This window comes from Anomaloglossus baeobatrachus, chromosome 2 (assembly GCF_048569485.1).
Source record: "Anomaloglossus baeobatrachus isolate aAnoBae1 chromosome 2, aAnoBae1.hap1, whole genome shotgun sequence".
NCBI classification, from domain to species: domain Eukaryota; kingdom Metazoa; phylum Chordata; class Amphibia; order Anura; family Aromobatidae; genus Anomaloglossus; species Anomaloglossus baeobatrachus.
The window spans coordinates 548738496-548760894 of record NC_134354.1 but is presented as its reverse complement, the minus strand read 5'-3'; the positions used below and the strand labels follow the sequence as shown (position 1 = coordinate 548760894).

The 22399-nt window shown below is 40.9% G+C and overlaps 1 protein-coding gene across 2 annotated transcripts in view; it reads left to right on the top strand.

Moving 5' to 3' along the window:
* The window catches only part of MYO16 (myosin XVI), a 926147-nt gene extending 911162 nt beyond the window's left edge, over positions 1-14985 (top strand). For both annotated transcript variants that reach the window (XM_075336677.1, XM_075336676.1), the window contains exons 34-35: positions 4266-4354; positions 14118-14985. In XM_075336677.1, the coding sequence (XP_075192792.1) occupies positions 4266-4354; positions 14118-14264 (236 nt within the window). In that variant the 3' untranslated portion in view covers positions 14265-14985. The remainder of the gene's footprint in view (positions 1-4265; positions 4355-14117) is intronic.
* The last annotated feature ends 7414 nt before the right edge of the window (positions 14986-22399 follow it).

Sequence of the window (22399 nt, the reverse complement as noted above, 5' to 3'; positions counted from 1 at the left end):
ACATGTCAGGAAAATGATGTGTCCCTCTTATTTCTAATACCACCAATGTGTACTGTTCACCTATTCTCGTCTATAATTCCCTCTTCGTCTTCCCAATATAATCAAGGGGTAAGTGCAAGTAGCCACATAGACTACTCCCTCAGTACTGCAATTTACAAAATCCCCTTGAGCATACATGACCCCAGTAGCAGCGCTGACAAAATCCTTACTCCGGGTGACCCATCTGCAAAATTTGCAGTGACCACAATTATGGGTTTCCACTACTTTCCTGTCTAACCAGATACCGGTAGGAGTCGGTGACTGATAAAAGCTATGAACCAATCAGTCACCTAAGGATCTCCCCTTTCTGAATGTTATAGATGGGTAAGGAGTAATAAATCTCTCATTACTAAGGTCTGCTCTCAAGATCCCCCAGTGTTTCCTGAGTATTGACATCAATTGTTGGTTGCAGTTGTCATAGGTGCCTATGTGTGTGGTCATTCCATTGTTCTCTTTGGACTGTGGAGTCAATAAGATCTCCCTTTTAGCTACCACTGCCTGTTTATAGGCATTGGTCAGTGTGTATGATGGATAGCCCCTGTCTATGAATCTGGTCCTAAGCTCCCTGGCCTGTTCATGAAAGGACTGGTCATCTGAATAATTGTGCCTGAGTCTGAGGTATTGCTTTCTTTATACCCCCCATTTTAAGGGAACTGGATGATGGCTAGACCAATGCAACAAGTTGTTTGTTGCAGTCGGTTTTCTGTGTATCCTTGTTTGTATTCATCCCTACTTATCTTTCCTTAACAAAACATCCAGAAAAGACAGTTCCTCTTTGTGAATTTCCAATGTAAAGAAAAATCCTATGTTGTTATCATTATGCTCTCTGACAAAACTGACAAAATGATTGTACCGTCCCCGTCCATTGGACAAGGACGTCGTCAATAAAACGTCCCCAGTAGGTCAAGTGACCAGCCCATTTATACACTGGTTCATGAAAAACCACAGTATCTTCCCACCAGCCTAAGAACAGATTTGCATACAATGGGATACATGGACTTTCCATCCCAGTGCTCCTGAGCTGGTGGTAATACTTTTTTTATCAAAAAGTAACAAACTATTAGTTAATACATACTCCAGTAGGTCCAGCACAATTAAATTGTGCCTCTCAAAGTGTACACCTCTCGTACTCAAAAAATAATTAACAGCCCTCAAACCTGCCTCATGGGGAATAGAACTTAATAGTGACGCCACAACAATGGATGAAAAATAGATATCATCCTCCATAGTAATGCCATCTATTTTAGTTAGGATATCACCAGTGTCCCTGATATACAAAGAAAGGGAGGTGGCAAACATCCTTAAAGCAATGTCTACGTATATACCCACATTCTGAGTCAATGAATAGATTCCTTTTAAGGGGGTAACACCCTTATGAATTTTGGGTAAGGCATAGAATGTGGGTATTACTGGACACTTCTGGGTCATAAACTCCACTTCATTCTTAAAGGTAAGCAGTTGGTTCAAGGCTGCATAAGTATGTGTTGGAGTTTCTCGTAAAAAATTGGGGTAGGATCACTACCCCAAATACAATAACTCTCCTGATTGTGAAGGAGCCCATATTACATGGATCAATACTTGTCATGATTCAAGAAGACAGTATTGCCTCCTTTATCTAAGGGCTTTATAATAAAGCTCTCATTGTTGCTTAAAACTATTAGGGATTCCAGTTCCTCACAATTTAAGTTAGAGGGAGAATGGAATCTAGAGATCTGTAGGAGCCTGAGTTCCTCAGTGTAGATATCTTTACCACAGTTGTTACTATCAAGATCTCCCCTAGGGGGTAATCTACTACTTTTATTCTTAAATTTAGGGAACTAGACCTAATACCTAATAGAACTTATAATCTATTTCCCTCATCCTGAAGAATCCATTAGAATATCAAATGTTTGTCCTCATTCATGATACCAAAGAGGCATGTTTTGCCTCATCGGCAGTTTGTAAGAATTTTTTCCATTTCAATTTCCTTCCAAATAGGGCTATATCCTTAACCCATGTAGTGGAATCAAAGCTCTCTACAATGTATGGGTACAAAGGACAACCCCTTCTTCAAGACTAATATGTCAATTTCAATGAGGGTATGGGAGGAGAGATTAATGATTTGGTTACTCATCTCCTTCCTCTCTTATTTCCCCTTATTGACTGTGCCTGTGTTCTTGGATCATATTGAAATGTCTTCTGCTTTAAAAGGGGGGCCCACAGAGGAGGTTGTAGGTGAAATAGAGGATGAGGCATTCATTTCCTTTCCCTTCAATCTTGCTCTCTGATATCTGTTCTTTCTTTTATTATTATTGTAGGGGGGTCTTTTAGTGAATATAGGTGCCCCTCAATGTTTTCTCAGTCTCAGAAGATTCTTGATCCGATGACGATGGATCAGCCTGTGGGAGTGGTCCTCCAGTAATAAAACTATATTCCTTATACTCTCTGAACTCCACAAGGTCTTTAATAAATTTATTATGCTTCTATCCCTCAGAGACTTGTGGAACTGCTCAACTGAACTCTGTAGGAGGTTTTCCTTCCTGGGGAATTCTGGATCAGATATATATTTAAGAGAGTGTTCAATTTGTTCAGTTTGTCTCGTAGTTGTCTTAGTTAGCATATGTTTCTCCTCTGCTAACAGTAGTTGCACAAATCGACTGATGTTGCCTTTGATTCCCTCTCCCACTGCTTCAATAAAGCTGGGCTCCTAGATCTCAATGCTGGAATAATTCCTACAGGGCGTTGTCCCTTTTGAAGATCAGTTTTTGAGATAAGTGATATTCCATCTTGTCCCACAGGTATTTGGTTTTCATGGTGTAATAGCATAGTGAGTATAGGGATAATAAGAGACAGCCATCGAGGAATGGGGGCATCAAATAAAGTAGGGTGTTTAAACTCCATTGATAGGCAGGGGTACTCCACGCAAGGTTCAGTCTGCAATACCCCCCACATTAGTTCTTCATCCCCAGTAAGTGGAAGGGATTGTTGTTTAACTGTGTATATTTTAGTCCTTTTTGTGTTTGGATTACTATATTTTTAAATTTATCTAATAAAATACTGTTTTAAATTACACTGTATATAATTTAAACAAGGTATTTTTCTGGTAGTGCCTGATTTTTTTTTTGACATTTTTTAGAATTTCAATCATTTAAATTTCCATCAATCAGAACTATCACTATTGTTCTGATACTGAAAGGATATTGACAAAAAGGGTTTTCCAGGTCTTTGTTAATAAATCTTAAATAGTTTACCCACTTTTAGGAAACCTATATCTATATTCATAATTCATTGTAAAAAAACAAACAAAACATAAACAAACTGTGCTTTGCCTACCTCCCCTAGGTCCTGTGTGATGTCTCTGCCATAGTTCAGGTCTCCTTTGTTTGGCTGCAGCAGTGACATCACATGGACATCATTTTAGCCAATCACTGAGCTCAGAGGCTCATGCTGTTTCTATGGGCTACAGTGTTTAGCTGCAACATTGTCGATGTGACAGTGGTAGAGAGACTACACTAACCAAGCTAGGGTAAGTAAAGGACAATTTGTAAAACTTTTCTGAGAGGGAACATCCCCCTTTTGCTCATTGTATGTGCTTTGAGATTCAATTGCAGATTAAATCCCCTATTTTTGAATTTTGTTAAGGACATTATCTCCCCCAAAAAAAATTCAATACAATGTTGAAATATATTAGCAAAACCCTTGATATACCGTTCATATCACATTTATTTGCAGCCACATATAGACCATTTTTTACAGATATTTCTTGACAATTTATAAAAAATTCCTAGTTTCCGGTAAGGAATAATTTAGATCAGGAGAAAAGATAAGATAGACACATCTGTACTCAGAAAGTTAAATAGTTAAATGCAGAGGTGGAAGATCCATTTATACTTAGTACATGTTCTATTAAGTAGTGTTAGTCTTCTAGAGAATTACCAGATAGCTAAATATATCAGAAGCAAATTCATTCTTGACATTATAAGTTTTTGTTGTGTGACATGTCCATACAGACTCTTCTCTGCATATTGTCCCTTAGACCAGAAACAGAAAATATTTTCTACATGTTGGAAAAAGATGAATACTTCTAGGAGGAAGGCCATACATTGACTCCATTGGAATCATTTAGGTGACAAGATTTCTATTAGTAGTGCTCGATAGAGTGAACTGTATAACTGTGAACTTAACATTACTGTGGTGGCCTGGTATTTGCTGCAATGTTTATGTTTCTTTATTATTATGTATTTAAGGTCTATCTGGTGAAGAAATGAATTGCAAGTATAGAAGTAATGCATCAAACGCTTCCATACCAAGAAACAAAGAAAATTCCAGCAGCCAGGTATGTTATTATAAGTCCATACTTATTTGTCTTGTTTTGGTATAGTTTCAGGTAAATAAAGCTTGATAACAAAAAGTTATCCATTTGGAGCATTGACCCCTTCACCCCCGGGTGGTTTTTCGATTTCGTATTTTGCTCCACTTCTTATGAGAGCAATAACTTTTTTTTTTCCGTCAATATAGCCATATGAGGGCTTGTTTTGGCGGGCTGAGTTGTACTTTTGAACAAAATCAGTAGTGTTACCATGTAGTGTACTGGAAAATGGGAAAAAAAATCCAAGTCCAGTAAAATTGCAAACAAAGTGCAATTGCAGAATATTTCTTTGGGCATTTTATTCACTGTGTTCACTATTGGGTAAAACTGATGTGTCGGTGTGATGCCTCAGGTCAGTATGAGTTTGTAGATACCAAACATGTATACTTTTACTTTTATCTAAAGAGTTAAAAAAAATCAGAAGTTTGTCCAAAAAAAGTAGCACTTTTGGGTCCATTTTATGAAACCTGAAGTGTTCTTATTTTTCGGGCTCGGTGACGGCTTATTTTTTGAGCTGACAGTTTTAATTATTCCATTTTGTGCGGAGCACGCTGTTTTGATCTCCAGTTATTGCATTTTAAAAAAATTTAGCAGCAACCAAAAAATGTAATTTTGGTGTTTGGATTTTTTTCTCACCACACCGTGTACTGATCAGATTAATTGATTTTATATTTTGATTTGACATTTCTGAAAGCAGCAATTCCAAATATATGTATATTTCTTATTTGTTTAACTGTTTTATTTTCAATGGGGCGAGTGGTGGGGTGATTTGAACTTTTAGGTTTTAATTTTTTTCATATTTTTAAAATTTGTTTTACTAAATTTTTAATTTATTTTACTAGTCTCCTAACTTTATGGACCAGAAATCTGATGGCTTGTGCATTTCTGTTGATCAGAGCTGTACAGCTTTGATCAGCAAAAATACACTGCTCCTTTAAGAGCCACTGCTCTCTCGGCTCTTACAGGAAATACAGAGACCTGTTGCTACCATGGTAACCATTGGCTCTCTGTGTTCGGGTCATGGGGTCGCTGATGTTGGTGAGGAGCGGCGGGATTCCCGCCGTGGCCATTTAAATCATGCTGTCACATTTTGACAGCGCGATCTAACTGGCAAGCAGGCGTGGGTGGATTGTGGATCCACCCATGCCTGCCTGTTAGCTCCAGATGTCTGCTGGTCAAATCAGCAGACATGTGCAGGGACCACCACTGCTCATCGCCGGAGCCGGCGATGATTGTTACCACAACACGACTGATGACGTACCAGTACGGTACATCATCAGTTTTGAAGGGGTTAATAGTGGATTCCCTTAAAAAAGCCAAATAGCATAAGCTATTTTTTGCATGCAAGATTAAGAACACCAAGACAAAAACCTCCAGCCCCTACTGTGTAAGTGGGGTCCTTAAGACATCATTGGTGTCCATCTTGTCATAGAGGTGTTACCTGTCATTGTAATCTTCCCTGTGATAATAGGGAGACTTCTGAAAAGTCATTTGTACAGAAAAGAAGGTCTGAGTATAAAATAGCCAGTTTGACAATTGCAAGATTTTTTAATTTATGTTTTAATACAGACTGCGATATGCAAAAATAACTGACAAAACGTAAAATAAATTAAGACAAAAACCTGATTTAAACAATAGGTAATTTTCTGATTACTTGCTCTTTAAGTGCTTTGTTAGTCTTTAGACATATCCAGTAATGGTCTTCTGCGTGTGATGGCTACTTACTGCAGTGAAATATCATAAATGATTGTATTGCAGCAAGTTAAAGTTCATTGTAATGATATTTTCAAGTAAATTCCATCCACAAATTAGTAGCTTTAAGGAAACATAATAGAGTATTCACAGCATCAATATTCATTTTGCACTTATTAAACACAGCATGAAAGGGATATGTGGCAAATGTTTAGTAAATAAATAAAATGCCCATGCTGTATCTTATTGCCATAATTCCTGATAAAACAATCATTATATTTACTACCTTAATGACAGCCTAGAACACAACCATGTATCTCCAGGAGCCTTCTTTAGTGCTTCCAATAACTCTCCATAGAGTCGTTTGTCTGATGTTTGTTTTAAATCTGCTTAATTAATGTAACAGTGTTGGATCTTAGTATGATTACCAACATATGGCTTGTTTAATCCAGAGCAAAGGAAAAAGGGAAAAACCTCTGCTGGGGTATGAAGTCTCCAGTTCTTTCACTAATGATGGCAGAAAGCTGGCCTTTTACTAGCATACACCCTGCCTTTTGCTACAGTAGTGTTGTATAATGCTTCGCTGCATTTTGAGTGTTTGGGATATATAATGTTTCTGTTGATATTTTACAGTCACAATAATGTTTCAATAATTTATTAGCATTTGAACATATGTTTCCTCTGATTGTTATATTAATGGTCCTTAGCAGAAGAAAATACATAAAATCCCAGTGCTTAAATTTAACTAGACTTCATATAAAGATATGATTGTTAAATCAATGAAGCAGGGACTGTAAAGATTTTAATACAGGCATCCTAAAAAAAAAAAAGCGTTCACTGCCAATGCTTCTGTCTCATGCAGCTCCTAGCTTTCTCATCTAAATGTGATGGTTTTATTTGTTGGTTCAGATGGATACAACTGCAGGGAACAGAATGTCAGAGTATACAGCTCTGAAGTTTTATGTTTGGTTAATATGCAGGGAGACCTATATTGTTTTGTCAGTGATTAACAGCCAAAATAAAGTAGAGGCACAGGGATGTGACAGTAATTGAAAGCATTAACACATTAGTTATTGTTTTCTTGGTTTCTAATTTTATGGCATATTTAGAGTTTTACCATTTAAAATCATTCTTTGGAAAAAGGATAGGCAAAGTGCAGCCGGTGGGCCACAACGGACCCTCGGCTATTCCAGTCCAGCCCATGAACCGAGACAACCAAAAGGGCTGAAATCAGTGGCCCGCGGACTGCACCATACCGTCTACCGCCACCCATCCATTGACACCACACGTTTTCCGATGTTACTGATCTTGCATCCTGACAGCGGTAAATATATCGGTGGAAGGGGGTCACTGCTCCATGTTCCTCCAATCAGCGGGATTCATAGCAAACATAATGATGGTGCATCAGTTCACCAGAGGCCAGAGTAAGGCAGCAACGGAATGGGAGCGAAATGAGTATGTAGTGCTTTTTTTTTTTTATGTGTATGGAATGTTTGCATGTATGTAGAAGGCTGTGTGGGGGTTCATATATTATATAGGAGGCTATGTGGGGCTCATAATGTAAATAGGAGGCTATGAGGGCTCATAATATATATGGGAGGCTATGTGGGGGCTCATAATGTATGTATGAGGTCATACTGTACACTGACAAGCAAAAGGGTAACAATGCTTTGAGCTTTGGACTTTCAAGTTTCATATCTCATCATCCAGTACAGCTTTGAGCATGAGACGACGTTTATTTTATAGACAATGATCTTTGCTATCCATATGTAAATTTGACTTGCTACTATTTAGCATATAATTAGTTCTGCAGATACTTGTCTTGTCACTGCATTTATCCCGTTTTGCTCCTAAAAATCAAAATTTTTACTTTTATTATTTTGTTTGTATTTTGTAAATCCACCTTTGGCTTACAACACTACCTGAAGTCTTGTATGATGCTCACATATAGCTTAGCATTGAGACTACCATTGATCTTGGTCAAGTATCCAACATGTTTTCCTGTGAACATCTTCATATAATCAGAATTCCTCCAGACAGTTCCGTCAATTTCTCAATCCATTACTTCCTTTTTGTTTCTTCAGACCTATTTGCACTCATCAGTGCTTAGTCTATTGACTTTTATCTCTTTGCTCAGTATCACCCATTTCTAATCTTTTACTGTCCACTTTTTGAACTTTCTTGCAAACTTGAGCAAACACTTCTTGTGATCAAATTGGTGTTGATTCTTTAGCACTTTTTTTGGGCCACCATTACAGACCTATGTAACAAGTGTCATACAGTGCTTGCATGGACATCTATGATCTCCCTAGTACGAAGCATACCAACCTTTTCCACTGCCATATTTGAACTGATAAACCTTGTGATGAGCTGATTTGTTGCCTCTGATATTTTGTCCGGACATAGACCTCTTAGCTTCTGAATGGATGGACGGACTTCATATTGTATTCTTCCAACTGTCATTGCACAAACATGATGCAGTTTGGCAATTTTCTTGGCTGAGAGACTGCTATCAATGAGCATCAATGACCTGCATGATGCTGTTTCTTTTTTCTTGGGAAATGATGAGATATGGAGCCTGAAAATCAAATCTTCAAAACATTGTTACCCTTTAGTTCATCAAAGTATATAGGAGGCTATGTGGGGTGCAAAATGTATGTAGGAAGCTATTTAGCGGCTTATACAGTATATTAGGCTAAATGGGATTCATAATGTATGTAGGAGGCTATGTGCGGGCTCATAATGTGTATAGGAGGCTATATGGGGCTCATAAATTACTTGTGGCTAAATGGGGGCTCATACTTTATTTAAGAGGCTTCATGGGGCTTATCTAATATATAAAGCTCAGTGTATGTGTGTATGTGTGTATGCCTGTATGTGTGTGTGTATGTCCGCTAAAGGAATCCGCATCGTCGCATGTACAATCATGAAATTTTGCACAGACACTCCGTGTGACTCAGGGAGCGTCATAGACTATGTTTGGGTGGGAAAATTTAACCCCGCACTTTCCAGTTACTCTACAAAAATCCTGCAGCCATTAAACTGAATGAAGCTGGGAGCTGTAGTAGGCTATAAATAGCAACTGTCAGTGGTTGCTATAGAAACAAAATAAACTGTTAGTATAAGATAGGATAGACGGATAGAGAGAGACAGAAAAAGACAGACAGACATAGAGAGACAGCCGGAAAAAGAGACAGCCGGGGAAAGAGACAGCCGGTTAAAGACAGTCAGAGAAAGAGACAGCCCTGTCAAGAGACAGCCCTGTCAAGAGACAGCCCGGCAAAGAGACAGATGCCCCAAGAGACAGACTGGGAAAGAGACAGACTGGGAAAGAGACAGACTGGGAAAGAGACAGACTGGGAAAGAGACAGACGGGGAAAGAGATAGACGGGGAAAGAGACAGACGGGGAAAGAGACAGTTGGGGAAAGAGACAGACGGGCAAAGAGACAGCCCGGCAAAGAGACAGCCCGGCAAAGAGACAGATGGGGAAAGAGGCAGACGGGGAAAGAGACAGACCTGGAAAGAGACAGACGGACAAAGGGACAGAGAGAGAGAGATACAGAGATTGAGACAGATAGACTGATGCAAATACAGAGATAGAAACAGACAAACAAGGAAAGAGACAGACAGTGAGACAGACAGCGACACACAGACAGAGACTGGGAGAGAGACAGAGAGACAGTTACAATCCCGGGCAACGCCCGGTTACTACAGCTTGTAATGCATATAAAGAGGCTATGTTGGGGCTAACATTATATATAGAATGGCTATGTGGGAACTCACAGTGAATATAGAGGGGTTAAGTGGGGGCTCACATTGAATATAGATGGGTTATACGAGGGCTCATACTGTATTTAGGAGATTGTGGGAGCTTATACGGTATATAGGGGTTATGTGGGAGCTCATACTGTATATAGGAGGCTACATATTGGCTCACACTGTATATAGGAAGGCAAATCAGGAGCTCTCCAAACGCGACATGGCATCCGCTATCTGTTCCAGACAATTTTGTTCTCTAAAATTCAAATGGTGCTGCTGTGCAACCAAACAGTAGATTTCCACCACATATGGGGTATCGGTGCACTCAAAAGAAATTGCACAACAAATTTTACTGTGCATTTTCTCTTGCTACCCCTGTGAAAATGCAATATTTAGGGTTAAAATAACATTTTTGAGGGAAAAAGTAAAATTTTCAGTTTTCCTTCCACAATGCTTTAGTTCCTGTGAAGCACCTAAGGGGTTAATCTTGGATGTGGTTTTTTTTTTTTTAGAATTTTGTCACTTTGGGGCATTTTCTGTCATATAGGCCTATTAAAGTCTCTTCAAATGTGATGTGGTCACTAAAAAAATGTTTTTGTAAATTTTGTTGGAAAAATTAGAAATTCTGCACTGTTCTGCACAAAAGGAAGGGGTGTGACAGGAGCATGGCCACGGCTGCTTTTATCAGGGGGCTTGCTATTACTAACAGCATGGAGCAGGCAAAGACCTTTGATGTGTGATGTAACGATCCAGAGTGGAAGGGAAGCAGAAAAGAGCAGCTCCAGCATCTCACTGAATTATGGGTATTGTGAGGATATGGAAAAGCATTGTGCATCTCATCTTTATAGTTTAAGGGCAGGAACAGTAGAATAATTTTCTGTGCCCCTAGATTACCCCTTAAGGCCAAATGTCTGCAATCACTGTATGTGACTCTAGACTTGTGAATCCTCACATTGCACTTAGTACTTGCTATGAGGATTCTCCGGTGCCGGTACTGGATGCTCATATGACCACAAATATGTGCTATGTAAACTTCCGATCACATTCTAACTAGACTTTATCCCACCTTGCTCAATGCAATTGTAGTATAGTCTAGACAGCACAGGACTACATCTATCCAAATTACATACTTATTGTCATGCACCCGCAGCTCCCTGTACTGGCGTCTGAGAATCCTCACAGGGCATACTGTCTGCAGTTGCATAAATTGATTGAAGACTTTTAGCTTAACCCCTTCAGCCCCCGGGCACTTTCCGTATTTGCGTTTTTGTTTTTTGCTCCCCTTCTTCCGAGAGGCGTAACTTTTTTATTTTTCCATCAATCTTGCCATATGAGGGCTTGTTTTTTGTGGGACAAGTTGTACTTTTAAATGAAACCATAAGTTTTACCATATAGTGTACTGGAAAACGGCAAAAAAATTCCAAGTGCGGAAAAATTGCAAAAAAAGTGGGATTGTACAATAGTTTTTGGGATATTTTATTCACTGTGTTCACTATATGGTAAAACTGATGTGTGGGTATGATGCCTCAGGTCGGTGCGAGTTTGTAGACACCAAACATGTATAGGTTTACTTGTATCTAAGGGGTTAAAAAAAATTCACAAGCTTGTCCAAAAAACGTGGCGCACGTTTTGCGCCATTTTCCAAAACCCATAGCGTTCTCATTTTTCAGGATCTGAGGCTCAGTGATGGCTTATTTTTTGCGTCTCGAGCTGACGTTCTTAACGGTACCATTTTTGCGCAGCTGCTACGTTTTGATCGCCTGTTATTGCATTTTGCGCAAAATTTGCGGCGACCAAAAAACGTAATTTTGGCGTTTGGAATTTTTTTGCCGCTACGCCATTTACTGATCAGATTCATTGATTTTATATTTTGATAGATCGGGCATTTCTGAACGTGGTGATACCAAATATGTGTGTATTTTTTATTTTTTTAACCCTTTAATTTTCAATGGGGTGAAAGGGGGGTGATTTGAACTTTTAGGTTTTTTTATTTTTTTTTAATTTTTTAAAACTTTTTTTTTTACTTTTTTTTTTTATTTTACTAGTCCCCCTAGGGGGCTATTGCGATCAGCAATCCGATCGCTCTGCACTATCTGCTAATCACAGCTACACAGCTGAGAACTGCAGATTTGCTGCTTCACTTTCAATGCCGGCTGTATTCCGGCATTGAGAGGAAGTGACTCATGTTAGCTACAGGCGTCATGACCCTGTGCTACCATGGCAACCGCCGAAAGTCACGTGATCATGTCACGTGACTTCCGGTGGGGGCGGGGTAAGTCACTGTCATGGCGGCGCCCATATACATATCGCTGCCAAGACTTTGGCAGCGAAATGTAAGGGGTTAATGGCCGCGGGTGGAAGCGATTCCACCCGCGGCTAGCAGGCACACATATCAGCTGTTGATAACAGCTGATATGTGCGCGTCTCGCCGCCGCCTGCCGGCGGCAGGGGCGGGGCTTACCGGCACACGATCCATGACGTATCTAGTACGTCATGGGTCGTTAAGGGGTTAAGACCGGACAACCCATTTAAGAACTGTGAAACTTACGGTCTCCATACACATTATATAAAAGTTGACTGAACTCAACAATTTCGTCATGACCGTCAATTTAGGCACAACTATAGGATGTGTCTGGGAAGAATTAGGCCGTTCAAATTTCATTGGCCAATGATTTTGTTTTCATGGTTTGTCTGGCAGCATGTTCTTCTCTCACCAAGTTGAAATCACATGAACGCTCAGCCAAGGGCTCATATGTATGGGTGAGTCGGATGAGAAAGCTGTTTGCCAAATGACTGCTTGACCTACAGCTCTAATAAGGAGTAAATGGCACTTCCTCCGTGCAGATGATAGTAAATGTTGGGGTGTGCTTCAGGTTCCAAGGCCTTCAGTTTACTGTTGACCTACAGCCATGACATGTATGGCCAGCTTTAGACGCAAGTCTAATGTTGTACTTACCAGATTGCACTTAAACATTCCCATATCCCATTCCCATATATTTTATCCATTTATAGTAGCCCAGCTTATTTTAAAGATTGTGAATGCATATACTGTATTTTTTCTATTGGCAGAAGAACACTATAATGTAATTAATAATTATATTAAACTAATTGGAGTCGTGGTGTTTCCCTCTGTACTCCAGGCAATGACATAAACATTCATTAGCAAAAGAACATTAATGGAATATTGTACAAAATGTACACTAAGACCTGTGGGGCTCTTCCCACGATTCATTTGGATTAATTGGAAATTTGTTTTTGCAATCACTAGAGAGATTATGGGGCCTCTATGGATGCAGAATATTTTATGGCATAGTTTTTTATGTAATATTTACAAAGGCTAAATCTATTATATATTTATTTTCTACTTTGTAGAGATTTATAATGCTCTTACTTTTCTTGTAGAAAAAAAAAAAATTATCTATTACCCATTCTGCTGACATTTGAAAGATATACTATATTTACAGTGCTGTACATGTTTTTCACCAGAGCGTAATGATAGAAATGTCAATTTTGATTGGCAAAGCAATAAGAATCAAAGTTTTATATTGATTATTGACATGGATTATGCATAATGTGTTTTTCGATGATGGTCATTAAATACAGTTTTTGCAGTTGGCCATATAGGCTACAATAAGTTCACTAACCCCACTAATATAGAGCACATGAAGTTAATTGATTCTGACATTGAATTGTTTTTAGATGGTGGACAACAACTTCTTCTGCTTGTTATGTGAACAACTGAGATATGAAAATGCATTACCAAGGCTTAAAGGGAATCTGTCAGCAGCTTTTTACTATGTAATCTGAGAGCAGTATGATGTAGGGGCGGAGACCCTGATTTTAGCAATTTGTTATTTGCTGGTATGCATGTTGCCAGTTTTATACAAACACTGTTTTCTCTGCTGCAGATTTAGCAGTGCTTTGAATGCTGAGCACTCTATAGTCCTCCTCACACCACTGATTAGTAGCTTTCTGACAATCTATAGTATACACAGAAACCTGCAAATCAGTGGTGGGACAGGGATACACAGAACAAGTTGACAAGGATGCATGAGACAACTAGTCCTGTAGTGATAATCTCCTGCTGATAAAACGCTGATTGTATTGACACAGCAACACACGGACTATTATGTGACATATTGCTGTAATCCGAGTCTCTGCCCCTATATCATTTTGCTTTAAAATTACATAGCAAAAACCTGGTAAGATTCCCTTTAATAAAAATTAAAAACTGAAATCTTAAAATGTTGATGATGACTTGGTTCTTCTAAATTCTAGGTTATTCATCAGTTAAGAATGTCAGAGAATGAGAGTGCAGCATTACAAGAGCTAATGGACTGGAGAAGAAAGCTTTGTGAAGAGGGCGATACCTGGCAGAAAGACTTAACTGAAGAGAGAAGCACTGCTCCCACACAGTCATCTTAAGTGGAGGTGAACATTGGAGAAGCCATCACCTTCTATAGCAAAAAAAAGCTTTTTGCTGCCAGATTTTTGTCTGTGTATATCATATATATCAGACAAAGAATGCGCAATATATACATAAAGTGTTTTTTATTGTTGTAATATTTTGTGTAAATGGAGAGCATGAATTATTTCAATGTCTTGGTGTCAATGCGTGTGATTTATGTTAATATCTATATATGTGTGATGTAATGGATTGTTATGTGTGGCTTGTATACAAGGCTCATTTTTAATAAGGGGTCCTAATAAGACAGCATGGTGGGGTTCTTACACTGTGATTGTTAAACAGAATGGACCTATGTCAGAGAAACAGAGTGGACATGTATATATTGGGAAGTCAGACATGCAAGAATAAAGAATGATCCATGTCCAGCCTGACCTGCTTCCAGAAAACCCTCATGTGTATCTGGCCTCTCGTGCAATGATCAGCCGGAAAGGTCCAACAGAAGCCAACCCCATGAAGGGTTAACTATAGAGCCATCACTAGCATATATTTCCTATTCACAAATAAGTGCAACGGTAACAGCAAAGCTTACAATGCAATTACAAGTGGACATGCACTATTTATATATAGATAGAAGCAGGTCTTTAAGAGTTATATTATCCGATAGGCCCCAGTAACTGACAAATTGACCAACATGCTTGGAGGACATATACAGGGTGGTCCAAAAGTAGGTGGACAGTGTGTGTAATAGGGTTATCAAACATGGTGTAAAGTGAAACTGACTCAGTTGCCCTTAGCAACCAATCAGATTCCACCTTTCATTTTCCAAAGAGTCTGTGAAGAATGAAATGTGGAATCTGATTGGTTGCTTAGGGCAACTGAGTCAGTTTCACTTTACACCATGCTTGATAACCCTATTACACATACTGTCCACCTACTTTTGGACCACCCTGTACATAGGTCAAACAGTAAGGAAGGACTATAAGAAACCTAAAAAATAAAACATCTATAAAAATAAAGAAAATGATTATAAATTGGGTCTTATGCTGTATTTTTGTCCCCCCACTTTATTGGCAGCTGATCCACTAAGAGCCAACTCTTCCTGGTGGAAATATTATTCAGCTGTAATCCCAATAATGTGTGGCCTACTTGATGTCCTGGGAACTGATAAATGTGCCCTAAGTCCAGGTATCCCATCAAATTGTCTAAGAAACAAATGTAAATGTATAAAATAGTCCTAAATATTAGAAAAACGATTTGTAAGCAACATTTTATATATTGGAAAAATCTGCTATACAGAATATAATTGTATATAATATATATTATATGAGTGTTTATGTGTGTGTCCTTACTGATAATGGGAGAGAAGCTACAAATAGTCAACTCCTATGCACCCACTCACCAATGGGGCGTACGGCTTGCTGAGATATTTTCCTAATGATGGTAAAACTTGTAAACATCTCAGACATACATATTCTGCACAATTCCCCTCCCTTGAGGTGTTTATCGGTTTTTCTAATCTGTAACTTACTCTTAAGCACTGAATGACGGAACAACTTACCAAGTTACTCTCCATGAAATATGGAGGACTTGTATTGATTATATAGCACATGTGACATTAGTATTTGTATAAACCTTTGTAAATAATATGTTTATAAATGATTGCTGGTGATGCCATGATATATAATCATGAGTTTTATGGATGTTATATTATTAGCATTTATTAGGGATGTGATATATAGGAATATTCTACCCTGATTATATAGTAACTCAATTTTAGAAGTTTCCTGGTCATAGTCGTTAACAAGGGTCTTCTTTTCTGCGTAGATTCCTCTGTCTACTGAAAAAACAGCTGAAAAAACATCAAGAGAATTCTGTCACTGTACACATTTACTGCCAGATGTTTTTTTATAATTATTCATGAATGGTGCTGTTGCTCTTCCTTTAAGATAAAAAGAATAAATGCAAATAACAAATAAATAATTCTCTCCTTTTCTGTTTTATTTCATAAAGATAATTACATTTATTGAAAAATGTGAAGGTTCATATGCCTTTTATGTCTAATATTTTCATGAAAGAAATCATTTATTTTATAACACAAATGTGATGGTTATAGTCATTGATTCAAAGGCGTAGCTAGGGCTTCCGCTCGGGGACGGGGGGGGGAAACTTCTGGATTGGCCCCTAACAGGGTAACCATATTTATAACTATGGTGTCACACCCTAAGGGCTTGCGCAGACGACCATATTTTTGGTTTGAGTGCGACCGACAAAGCATTGGATTGCACTCGGACCAATGTTATCTAATGAGGCAGTGTACATGTTCAATTTTATCCTTGGACAGAGAAAAAGAAACAAAAGCACAACATACATGCACACACTGATACAGTTAAGGGTAGCAGCAGGGTCGTAGTTGTTTATTCTGCCCTAATCACTTAAATTGATCACGTCCCCTACCAGTAAGTCAGACTAAAGCCTCATGCAGATGTGGCCAGAAGTATGCAAATCGCACACTCCTGGTCGCATGACAGCCCGCTCTCACCGCCGACACTGGAAAACACTATGCACATGCTATGAGTTTGCAATCACAAGCCATTAAGCAACTGCTGATTGGCTTCACCAGTCGACGGTCATGTAAAGTCACCAGGTTTATAACACCTAATCTGAGAACAGTTTAAAGTAGGGGCAGAGATCCTGGTTCCAGCAATGCATGACTTGCCTGGCTGCTTAGTGTAGTTTTAATAAAATCACTGTTTAATCAGCAGTAAATTATCATAAGAGGACTACTTGGTATGCTGAAGGCAGATCAGCATATTCATGAGCTCCGTATAACTACTGGATCTACTGCAGAGAAAATATTGATTTTATCAAAATGACAGCGCACAGCTCAGTAAGTGACACATCGCTGGAATCAGGGTCTTTGTCTCTACTTTATGCTGCTCTCAGATGGGGTAGCAAAAACCTGGTAACAGATTCCCTTTAAAGGCGGCAATTGTCCAGTATAAATTCACCCTTAAATCTAAGTATCTTATTGGTTGACTTCTTCTCTGATTGGAATTGTCTTATCCCATTTTTCTTCATCTGGTCTACACGTCATAATGTCTTTGGACATCCACAGCTTATCTCCGCAGGCTTCCATCTTCTCTCAACATATCCCTATGTTAATAATGATACACCTAAGTTAATAATGTGCACTAAATAACCTTATACTGCGCATCTGAAAAAATATTTGCCCCATTATGCTCCCTAACCAGAAAGCGACCCCACACTGTCCCACTCATATACTACAAACACTACACCATCCTTCCACCATGAATTATGGCCTCCACAATGTCTTTCCTTATGAAAAATATGTCAATCCATCTCCCCTTATGAACCATGGCCTATGTACTGTCCATACATAATGTGCCTGAACACTGTCTACATTTTATGTGCCCGTCGCCATGCTACCCCCTCTCTGTACTGTGCCACCTTTTCACACAAAAAAGCCTTCACAATGTGCCCTCACACTGTCTCTTCTATACTGTTCACCTCATACTGTGCCCTCACACTGTCCTTACTGCCTCCCATAATATGCCATCACTTTGTACACTGAGTGAACACCCTTTTTCCCCCTCTCACACTTTATTGTAATGCTATGTGAGCACGGTAGCTATTTTATGAAGAAATGTTCTGCATCAGATTTGATGCAGAACATTTCTTCATCAAATAGCTAACTTGCGCACATATAATCATGGAAAAGCACCTTCTGGCCGAAAAATGCACCAAAAACTCATCAAAAATCACATGGCATTTTTGTGCCATATGCATACTTTGGTGAAATCAATGGCTGGAAGGGCTAAAAAACGCAGGAAAAAACGCATCAACAATTGATATGCTGCAAATTATTTTCTGCACCAAATCTGCAAGGTAAAAATAAGCAACATGTTTGTTTATCTGTGGAGCCATGTTGTTTGTAGGCTCAATTTATATAATATAACTGTGATCTAAGAATTCTTTTTTTTTTTTATTATTATACAGAGGAAGAACCTGATTTATAGACAGCATATGCTTTTTGAATGTATACCTGTTATATAAGATGCAATATATTTTTTCTGTATTGATTCCTATTGGTTTAATAAAAAAACATCTGATTTAATAAAGAAAATAGGCAACGTGTGCACAGCACTTCAGAATTCTCATTGACTATGCTGGCATAAAGATAGAAATGCAGATATGTGCCACAATTTGCACCAATTCTGCATCAAAAAACACACTGCCTTAAAATTCCAAGCACCTTCAACTCCAGAGTGGGGCACTTACATTATCCCTTATCTTCACCCTGCAGTCTCAAATCCCACATAGCATGTACTCCCATGTACCACACAGCCAGCACCCCCCCATGTCCCACACATCGTGCACCCCAAAGTCCCACACTGTGTGCACCCCCATGTCCCACACAGCGTGCACCCCAACTTTCACACACTGTGCACCCCCACGTCCCAAACATATTGCACTTCCATGTCCCCCACAGCCTGCTTCCCCAAATCCCACACAGCGTGCACCCCCATATCCCACACAGCCGGCATCCCTCTATCTCACACAGCCTGTACCCCTCTAACCCACTCAGCCTGCACCCCCAAATCCCACACAGTCTGTACTCCCATATCCCACACATTATGCACCTCCATATCCCACACAAACTGCACGTTTATATCCCACACAGCCTGCACCCCTTATCAAAAACAGCCTACACCCCCCACATGCCACAAAGCCTACTACAAAGACCCAAATGCACCTCTTGAGTGAATCAATGAGCAAAGGACTTGTGGTGTTCTTTTCTTAGTATGGTTGGAGAAGTTTCTCCCACATTGTTCATGAATTTTCATTTGTCTCTAAAGCGGGCTTTACACGCTACAAGATCACTACAACGATCTCGTTGGGGTCACGGATTTTGTGACGTACATCCGGCCGCTGTAGCGATGCCGTTTCATGTGACACCTATGAGCAATTTTGCATCGTCACAAAAACGTGCAAAATCGCTCATCGGTGACATTGGGGTCCATTCTCAAATATCGTTACTGCAGCAGTAACGAAGTTGTTCCTCGTTCCTGCGGCAGCACACATCGCTCCGTGTGACACCGCAGGAACGAGGAAGCTCTCCTTACCTGCCTCCCGGCCACAATGTGGAGGGAAGGAGGTGGGCGGGATGTTCGTCCCGCTCATCTCCGCCCCTCCACTTCTATTGGGCAACGTTCAGTGACGCTGCAGTGATGGTGCTGTGACGCTGAACGAACCGCCCCCTTAGAAAGGAGGCGGATCGCCGGTACAGCGACGCCGCAGGGAAGGTAAGTACTGTGACGGGTCCGGGTGATGTTGTGCGACACGGGCAGTGATTTGCCCGTGTCGCACAACAGATGGGGGCGGGTATGCACGATGGCGATATCGGTACCGATATCACAGTGTGTAAAGCGGCCTTTAGGACATAAAAAAAAGTTTGGAAACCCCTGCTTCAATCTATTTGAAGACTCGATGCAGCCTGATGCCTTGAGCTGGCACAGGAGGAAATGCCACCCACCTAAGCAGAAGCAATATTGAAGATGGATGCCTGAAGGTCCTTGTTGTGCCACCTGAGTACTGGCCTCGAGTCCAGAACACCTTGTTGGCCTTAGAAGTCACACTTCTTCTAAATGTAAATGTTTTAGAGGTCCTAATTCACATGTGTTCCAGCATGTATTGGAGTGCCTCCTCATTTTTGAAAGCCTTTGCACCTAGTGCATACACTTTACCATTCTGAGTCCCAATAATTACAAAAGAGTAAAAAATATGTTTTCTGAGGACATCCTCTCTATTCCAGAATGTACTGAAAGCCCTCCTTTAAATTTTTGATAGGCCTTGCCCTTAAGGGGGTGTTACACGCAGCGATATCGCTAACGATATCACTGGTGAAAGCACCCGCCCCCGTCGTTTGTGCGTCACAGGCAAATCGCTGCCCATGGCGCACAATATCGTTAGGAGCCGTCCCACGGACTTACCTGCCCAGCAACTTCGCTGTTGCCGATGAACCGCCTCCTTTCTAAGGGGGCAGTTCGTGCGGCATCACAGCGGCGTCACTAAGCGGCCGCCCAATAGAAGTGGAGGGGCGGAGATGAGCAGGACATAACATCCCGCCCATCTTCTTCCATCCTCATTGCCGGTGGCCGCAGGTAAGCTGTATTTCATCGTTCCCGAGGTGTCACACATAGCGATGTGTGCTGCCTCGAGAACGACGAATAACCTGTGAGCTCAAGAATCAACGATATTTTAAAAAGGAACGACGTGTCAACGATGGACGATAAAGTGAGTATTTTCCATCGTTAACGGTCGTTCCTTGCTGTAACATGCAACGACGTCGCTAACGATGTCGGATGTGGGTCACGGAATCTGTGATCCCGGCGATATATCGTTAGGTATGTCGTTGTGTGTAACGGGTAGAGATGAGCGATGTTCGAGGTTCACCAATTTAATGTTCGAGTGATTTTGGGGGGGGGGGTGTTCGAGTCGTTCGACAAACTCGAATGATTTGCTAAAAGTTCGGCAGTTCGAGTTACGTTCGAGAATGGTTCGATCACCAAAAACGTGGCTTTTTACAGCTACGTGTGCAGGGAGCCATCGCTGGCAGCCTGTGGTAAGCTGGTAACCAGGGTAAATATCGGGTATCCAAGCAAAGCGCTTTGCTTAGTAACCCGATGTGTACCCTGACTACGTGTGCAAAAATCCCCGAAAGCCACACAGAAGCACTTCCGTGTGACTTCTGTCAGATTCCGCTGCAGTCTGTGTCCCGCTCCAGCTCCAGCTGCCCGGCTGCCTGCTCAGCAGTGTCTGCAGCTGCCCGCACTGTACGGTGTCCGCAGCTGCCCACACTGCAGTGTCAGCATATGCCCGCACTGTAGTGTGTCCGCAGCTGCCCGCTCAGCAGTGTCCGCAGCTGCCTGCACTGTAGCGTGTCCGCAGTTGCCCGCTCAGCAGTGTCCGCAGCTGCCCACACTGCAGTGACAGCAGCCGCAGGGATGACAAGCGCTGCCGTCAAGAGATTAGTAAAGTTCCTTACCTGCGGTGATAAAGTCCTGCCCTCCTGACGTCAGCGCTGTCACTGTCTTCCATGGCCACCGCTTGTCACATCTCCTCTCGCTGCCGACCCCAGACTGTCACTAGCGGGGACGTCACAGGCTCCCTCGATACTTGGTTTGTGAAGGCGGCTTCATTAAACTCAGTGACAGCGCTGATGTCAGGAGTGCAGTGATCACCGCAGGTAATGTACCTCACTAACCTCCTGACGGCAGCGCTCGTCATGCCCTGCAGTGACAGCGCTAACGTCAGGAGTGCAGGAGATCGTCACAGCAGGTAATGATCTCATCTAACCTCCTGACAGCAGCGCTCGTCATCCCCTGCAGTAACCTGGGCTGACCTATTGATGTTGGCTCAGGTCACTGTACTGCTCTCCCAGCCAATATGGAACATTCTGTTCTTCATTGACTGGGACATTGACTATGGTATGGATTGTCGTGCGACCCCCTTGGATTACACCAGACCTGTATTTATTTTTCTTTCTAATAAATTGGTGAAAGAAGGAATGTGTTGAGGAGTGTTTTTTCAAATAAAAATATGTTTGTCGTCTATTTTTTTTTTTTTATTACTGACTGGGTTGGTGATATCGAGTATCTGATAGACGCCTGACATCACGAACCCCAGGGCTTGATGCCAGGTGACATTACACATCTGGTATTAACCCCATATATTACCCCGTTTGCCACCGTACCAGCGTAACGGGATGAGCTGGAGCGAAGTACCAGGATTGGCGCATCTAATGGATGCGCCACTTCTGGGGTGGCTGCAGCCTGCTATTTTTAGGCTGGGGAGAGTCCAATAATCATGGACCTCCCTAATCTGAGAATATCAGACCCCAGCTGTCCGCTTTACCTTGGCTGGTGATTCAATTTTGGGGGGACCCCCACGTGTTTTTTTTTAAAAAATTATTTATTTAATTTAAAATAACAGCGTGGGGTGCCCTCAGTTTTGTATTACCAGCCAAGGTGAAGCTGCCAGCTGTGGCCTGCAGGCTGCAGCCGTCTGCTTTACCCTAGCTGGCTATCAAAAATAGGGGGAACCCAGCGTCATTTTTTTTTTAAATTTATTT